Source organism: Arachis duranensis, chromosome 1 (assembly GCF_000817695.3).
Source record: "Arachis duranensis cultivar V14167 chromosome 1, aradu.V14167.gnm2.J7QH, whole genome shotgun sequence".
Lineage (NCBI taxonomy): Eukaryota > Viridiplantae > Streptophyta > Magnoliopsida > Fabales > Fabaceae > Arachis > Arachis duranensis.
The window spans coordinates 45,344,341-45,352,444 of NC_029772.3; the positions used below are offsets into that span (position 1 = coordinate 45,344,341).

General features: G+C 31.6%; 1 protein-coding gene across 1 annotated transcript; it reads left to right on the forward strand.

Moving 5' to 3' along the window:
• The first annotated feature begins 5,508 nt into the window (after nt 1-5,508).
• On the forward strand, nt 5,509-7,322 carry LOC107494130 (uroporphyrinogen-III synthase, chloroplastic-like). Its single transcript, XM_052262566.1, is given in 7 exon segments — nt 5,509-5,512; nt 5,686-5,752; nt 6,209-6,327; nt 6,668-6,760; nt 6,868-6,923; nt 7,141-7,226; nt 7,316-7,322. Coding segments are annotated over 7 exon segments (432 nt in total).
• The last annotated feature ends 782 nt before the right edge of the window (nt 7,323-8,104 follow it).

An 8,104-nucleotide genomic window follows, 5' to 3' on the forward strand; every position in this document is an offset into this window, starting at 1 on the left:
TTCAGCCAGAAATTACCTGAAATCACAGAAAAACACACAAACTCATAGTAAAGTCCAGAAATGTGAATTTAACATAAAAACTAATGAAAACATCCCTAAAAGTAGCTTGAACTTACTAGAAACTACCTAAAAACAATGCCAAAAAGCGTATAAATTATCCGCTCATCAGAGTACACATCAACAGGTCTTTTCAAGGGTTGTAATGGGGTTAAGGTCAAGGTTGGAATGTATTTGGTTAAGTGGGCTAAAATCCGAATCCTTAATTAACCTAAACTTCCCACCTAACCTAAGGCACTCCCTGTAATTATAATGCAAATCCTAACTACCCATTGACTATCTTTACACACATTCATGCCCCTTGATATTTTTGAATACAAATCATATGCATTGATATCATTATTTACCTTGGGGCATTTTGTCCCTTTTTTATTGCTTTCTCTTTTTCTTTTCTTTTTCTCTTTTTTTTTTGTTTTTTTATATACATATATGGTGCCCAAACTATTTTCACATTTTCATATAAGAATATTAAATACCAAATTTCCAAATCAAGTATTCTCCAAACCCAAATTTTCCACACTTACATATATACTCTCACTAGTCTAAGCTAACCAAGGATTCAAATTAGGGATATTTATTGTTTTCTGCTTAAAGTTAGTGATATGCTAAAATAAAAAATAAATGGGGTAACATAGGCTCAACATTAGGTTGCAAAGGGTAATGAAAGGGTAAGGTCATATGGGTATGTAAGCTATAGTGAAACAAAGGCTTCAATCATATAAGTGTATGCATACATCAAACAATGAAAATATAGAATCAAGCAAGCCAAAGATTATAATTTTAGATAGAACAACACACACCAAAACAAAACATTGGTTGATAAGATGCAACCAATCAAATAGGTTCAAAAAGCTCACTAGGCTTGTGTGTTCGAGCTCTAAAACCATGTTCCAAATCAATTTCTTCAAGTAAATTTAACAAAAATTTTAATTCAAATTAGTGAAATGTCATAAAACAGTTTCTTAGAAAAGAATTCATCACTTCAACCAAGTAATACCTAAATGCAAGCAACTAACTATACATGCAAGTTATCCTACCTAACACAAGAAAATTAAAATATTGGTATTGAGAGAAAAGAGAGTTGTTACCTTCAGGAGTCAGTTACCGATCTCCCCACACTTAAAGCTTGGCACGGTCCTCCGTGCCATCAGTGATGAGCAACGTGGGGTTGGAATCATCACTTACACTATCCGGCTTGTAATTGCTTTCCATGTTGTGATCTGAAGTGGATTCCAGAGTGTTGGGCTCCTCCGGAATGATAAGAATAATATAAATAAGATAATTTAAATGGTAAATAAATAATATATATATATATCTTTTTTTTAAAACTTAGTTTATAAAACCTTATTTTTAAACTTTTATTAATTACTTTCTAAGTCACGAACTTTTTAATATTTTATTTTTAACCTTAATATTTTATAAAATTATAGTTGAGCCCTCACTTATTTTCATATTTATAAAAATAATCCTAAACTTTTATAAAAACTCAATTTGCCCTTAAACTTTACTTATTACCAAAAATACCCGAAAACTTATATAATTATAAATTTAACTTAATCTTCTATAAAATTACTTTTTTCACCTTAAAAAAATAAAAGATATTTCCTGTTCTCTTTACCCAAAAAAATGAAACCCTCCCTTTGTTTCTTTAAAAACTCCACTTGATATATAACTCCATTTTCAAGTTTTTCGGTTACCGATTCTTTGTAACTTTTAATCTTTTCTCTCGGCCATCAGTCCTCACCCAATTTATCTCAAAATATCACACCAAAACAGCCCTAAATTTACCAAAACACACCAATTGATTGTTCATACATGGCCGACACAAAATCTCAAGCAAACAATAATAATTCAACATAAACTTAATCAAACTCAAATAGTAATCAATCAAACTAACATTCACTCATCCAATTTACATTTAATTATTATAAAATTATTAAACCCTACCTCTGTGCGAAATCAAAATACTCAAAACTCCAGAGAAGCTTTTCGACCGAACTGCTGAAAAAAAAAGTCAAAAATTATTTGTGTCTTCTAAAAGTCCAATTGACTGAACTCAAAAGAAAGAAGAGTTACGGCCCATCAACTTCTACCGAACAAAATTGACACCAACACATAAAAAAAGAAAATACAAATATTTTTATTGAATTAAATTTTTTTATTAAAATTATAAATCTCAAGAAATCAAAGCTAGAAAATCAAAGGAACCCGGTTTCCTCCCTCACCCACAATCTCTCTTTCTTTCCTTTCTTTCCTTATGATTCGGGGATTCAATAATTCTAATAAATTTTAAATTCAAAGTATCATAAAATTTAATTTAATTACTTATAATAAAATAATTTCTAAAATAAAGAACTCTAATTTATGAAATAAATTATAACTTATTTATATTTATATTTTTAAAATTATGGGTCGTTACATATTTCATGTCTTATCTTTATTTGTTTATCAGTTTACGTTTTCGAGTGTGATGTGCTTTTTTTGCGAATTTTGTTTAAATTTTTCTTTAAGACTCTTAAATACAAATTTCTTCAACTATATCTATACATATATTTTATTTTAAAGGTCGTAATACCTGACCACCTCTGTTTTACAAACTTAAGCATAAAACTCTGTGTAATAAAGTATTACAGATTACACTTGCCGAAAACTTCCAATTATACCATTTAAGAAATAGTTTACCTATCTGCATCTGAATAACTCTCGTTGCCGAAAGCAAGCCCAACAACCTCCTATAGCAATTCAAATTAATCGAATTAAACAATTAATTAATTTTTAAATAAGCACAAATTCACCATAAATTCAAAGCTAACCGACTATAAAAAAATGCACAGATATAACTTCTAAAAAACTATATTATTTTCTTCTTTCTTTTTATTTTGTTATAAAAATACAAACAAAAAATTGAAATTGAGCTAAAGTATTACCTTGTAACAGGATATTAAATCCATCTTCATGGACCACATAGTTCACCAGAAACTAATTCAATACACAATGATGATTGAGGATTAAGGATTTATCAAAATCCTAGAAGAATTTGATTTTGTTCATGCTCATGGAGCACACACATACTTATGCAAACATCTCGAGTGTAAATGAAAAATTAGAGAGTAGAAGCTGAAGCTCATTATATCTCATAGGTTTTGGAGAATTTCAACGAATAGTGAAGCATCAACTCAGGTCAGAAGCATTACTAATAAGATGAGTGTTTTATAGCATGAATACACAAATATATTACAATTAAGAGAATAGATGAGGATTGGAATCATTGATGATGTGAAATAAATGAGTACAAGGCTTATATACTAGTATAAAACAATAATACTTATACAACTTTGAAGCTAAAACGAACCTAACTAGTAAGATGCAAAATCAGAAAGCAAATTCAAACAAAGCAAGCAACATAAACTTGAAAAATAAAAAAAACTCCAAAAATAAAACCCCAACACCCCACCCTCCAAAATTCACAAAACCAGTTGAAAATCCATACACACCTTATGCTAATATCTTAGTTCACCATGGCAGTTCATCATCGATATATCATTCTTCTTTGTTCTTCGTCACTGAAAACAGAGAGAGCAAGTAGGACAGAGTGAGATAAAGAGAACAAGCGAGAAAGAGTATATTGAATGCAGAATCAACAAACCCTGACAAACCTCAAATAAGATTTTTTACTAAGAGAAAACTTCAATTTCAACTTGATCTGCCAGATTCATTTGGATCAAACAAGCAAACAGAGTAAAAGTAATCACACAGAGAGAGAATCACAAGCTTCTGAATATTCAAACCAAAATCAAAAAAATAAAGGGAGAAGACCTACCAGCAGCAATAATCTTGTGCATCTACATGCTAGAACGGCGGCGGTGCAAGCGGCAGACGTCTGGTGTTACGACAAGAGTAGTAACGATGGCTAGAAGATCTTGGCGGCGTAGATCTGAGACGAACAAATGATGACAATGATGCAGATCTGAGGCAGATAGGATGGAAATGAAGTCTAAGGAGTAGGATGATGGACAGCAGTAGTCGGCGATGGCAACAGTTACGGCGGTGGTGATCAGCGATGGAGGGATTAAACGAATTAACTAGTGGCAATATTTTTCTTTTTTTCACTTTTTCTCTCTTTCCATTTTTCAATTTAATTTAGGAGATAAAAATAAAAAAGAGTGATAATAAAAGTTTAGCGGCAATAATGGTAATAGCTACTATAATAATTTAGAAAAATTAAAATTGAAAGTGAAAAAGGATAATAATTTTTTGGTAATAGTAATAATGGCCACTATAACATATAATATTAATGGCAAATATATAATTGCTTCAAAAATATAATTTAAATTAAGGAATTAATGGCCGTTATGTTATTGCCACTAAAAATTTGTCGCTAAAACATATTTTTCTTGTAGTGAAGATACCAAATCAATTCTTGACTCAACAACATAAATATTAATTAATTTACAAAGATATATTTTGAGTTGGATAAAATAGATATTAATTTGTTCAATGTAAAAAAAATAATATTTACACATTATATAATATTCTCTAAAATCTAAAACTTTGATTATACGTATAAATCATACATCCTAATATCTCATTAAATAAAATAATTTTATAATAGCTAGGATAGATAAATATAATGTATAAAAACAATGTTAAAGCTAAATAAGTAATATTAAGCGTTCACTAAAAACAACAAATATGTATAATTGAATTTATACCCTAATGCCTAAATCTTTAACCCTACTCTTGAATTAGTTCTTGATACAAACCTATCCTTCATTGCTATTAGCGTATGTGAAAATTAGGTTTTGTTTGACAAAATACTAATTATCTTTTAAATATTGTGGCTGGTCCATAAAAAATGGAAACCAAATTCATTTCGTATGCATTTTGTACGGATTGAATCTGTACACTTGTGTCTACCCTTTTTTCTTATTTCTATAAATAAAAAAGCCGAGTATACATGTGGATACCTTTTGTCATTGTTCGTAAAGTATACATTTACACTACAACAGATACGGAGGATGGCAGCAGAAAATTGGCGGCCGTTTACAAACCCGCCGCAGATTAACAAGATAGCAGCGGTTGTCGTAGCGGTTTGACAACTGCACCAAAATTAAATAGCACAGCGGCGGTGACACGTTCCAACCGCTGGAAAGCAACCCAGTAATATATATAACAAATCAATATAGCGCGTTCATAGATAATCTTTTTCACGTGAAGTCAATTGTGCAGGGACGCGAACCACTTCTCTGAGAGTCCTTGCCGCCGTGGTGCTTCCCTCAGTCAATTCCAGTTGTCTTCTCCTTTCCATTGCTGTGTCGTTCATCGAGCCGCTTTCCTTCCCTCTAACACTGGTCCGAAACCTAGGTTTGCTAAACCCTCTTTCAATTTGGTTGAGTTTTCTTTTTGGTTTCACTTTTTAATTTGGCTTAGATTGATCTTGTTCTTCTTGATATGGGTTTATATAATCAAGAATCAGATTCGCACTTTTCAATTTGGCTTAGATTGATCTTGCTTATAAAGAAATCATTTGATCTATATCTTATTTTCAAATTTTCAGATCAAGCATTAATACTTGATAATGGTTTATAAGCGCCTAATTGCTTAACAATTGATGCTTGATACTTGCAGATAATGTGTTTGATTGGATTGTCATAACTTCCCCAAAAGCTGGTTCAGTCTTTCTAGAGGCATAGAGGTAAGATTTTAGATCTTGTTTGAGTACTTTATGCGGAACTACTGGAATATTTTAAATGATTTTGAAAAAAATTTGCTCAAACATTAGGAATACCCCTTGCCTTCTGTTGTAACTTAGTCCTATGGCCGGAATACTTGAAATGCAATTTTGTTATGTTACATGTGAACCAAATGTCTATATAATCTCTAATCTAGTTTGTGCCTGAGTTGTCATACTTGCAAATGTGAAATTGCCGCAAGATTTTTTCTTATATAAAACTGTTTGATGCATTTCGTAGTTGTACAGATAAATTATTATAGACAAAATAGCACAAGAAACAAAGGTTTCCTTTTATGTCATTCTTTACAGTATTATTCTTTTTATTTGCAATTTTAGATCATTTTCTTTTGGTACTTTGTTTCTTAAATACTTTGTTTTTTAACAAATGATTCTCCTAGCCTTATTTGTTGTCCTTAGAGCTGCTGGGATGCCTCATGTCAAAATAGGCGTTGTTGGCACCGGCACTGCAAGCATTTTCAAGGAAGCTATGCAATCTTCGAAGGAATTGCTTGATGTTGCCTTCGCACCATCAAAAGGTATCTGTGTGTATTCATGTAGGCTGAATTTGTATTATGCTCCCCATTTTTGCTTCTTTATCAAGCTGGATAACTGACTTAAGAAATATAAAGTAACATCTCAAAACTCGCAAGTATTTTGGGGTATTAGAGGAAAATGTGGGTAGTTCCAAGATATGCATCTTGATAGGGCAGGGCAGGAGATTGCTTTGCTTTGGTTCTGTGCTTCAGTGGTTCTTAGTGAAAGTGAATTGGGAGTCTAACCACACAGTAGATTAACATATTGTTGTTTAGTGTGAATCTGGAAATTTAAGCCGAGTCTTTTGGAAGTGAAGCTTAATATGGATTTGATGATTTTCAGCAACAGGAAAGGTTTCGGCTACAAAACTTCCAAAGATTGGAAATAAAACAACTGTTCTATACCCTGCTTCTGAAAAGGCCAGCAATGAGATTGGTAATAGAGTTATTATTTTGCACCTTTCAAACTTGGGTTTTGTATAACATTTGCTATTTTGAAGCTAATTGATATGCTAATCGTCTGTGTGATATTTATATAACCAGAGGAAGGACTTTCCAAGCGTGGATTTGAGGTTATTAGGATGAATACATACACAATGGTAAAAGATTTTAGCTTTACTGCTGGTTTCTTTCTTTCTAAAAGTATATACGATCCAATACTTAAGTACTTCCTTGCAAGCACCACATGTTGACTGTGTGTTTTATGTCATTAATTAGATTTAATTATTATAAATGTAATATTTACTAATGTTAAAGTGATCTATTTCACAGTCTTCTTTGAAATTTATGACAGTTTGATTCTCGCTTATTTGATAGGTGCCAGTTCAAAATGTAGACGAAATGGTTCTTAAGCAGGCACTTGCTTCCCCTGTTGTCACTGTAGCTTCACCATCTGCTATTCGGTTAGCCTTTGGTTTCTTCTTCTTTCTCTTTTTTATTTTGAATTTTGATTCTTGAATTTAAAAAAATTTCATATTTACTTCAAATCTAGGAAATGATTTATTATTATGTTTGGATTTTGTATTTCGGTTCTTTGCTTGTGGGATATATTTATTGAACACGATGAATCCAATAAATTATTTCAACATCCTAACTGGGTGCTGTCTTTGTCCCTTACTAGTTAAGCCTAATACTATCATATTACAAGAATCCTGGAGTACTTGGAAAGTTGGCCGTCTTATTTTTAATTTTCTAATATAGAAATAAGTAGAATTTTGTTCTTAGCAAGTTCAGTCTTATTTATTTAGCACTTCACTCAGTTATTTTTCATTCTTCCTTTTATAAGTTCAACTCAATTATATTTGTAATCATGGTGCATGTGAATGGAAATTAACTTATAACTCTTTTGCATAGTCATTTTCATAAAACAGAAATGATGCTTATGCAAAAATTATAATGACATTTTGCCATTCTTTTTTATAATTTTGTCATCTACAAATTCATTATGTTTTTACATGATATAGTGCAGAAACTGGAGAAGGAAGGACAAAATGTAATTTTGAGGTCCTAACATAAGACGCTTAAGCCAGAATGGGTGTGTTTATGTAGCCGTGTCTCAGATTTTGGTCTAATGAAGACAAACAATAAAGGAAGGGTGATTTCATTCAGTGAGAAGCCTAAACAATAAGACCTGAAAGCAATGGTAGAAAGCACAACTCATGCTTGTTAATATCAGTTTTCAGGATTTGGTTCCTACTAATGCTGCTACATAATTTAGCAAGTAGATACGACACTCTTGGAACTTTCACGGGAAGAGGCTGAAAAGAAACCATACATTGCT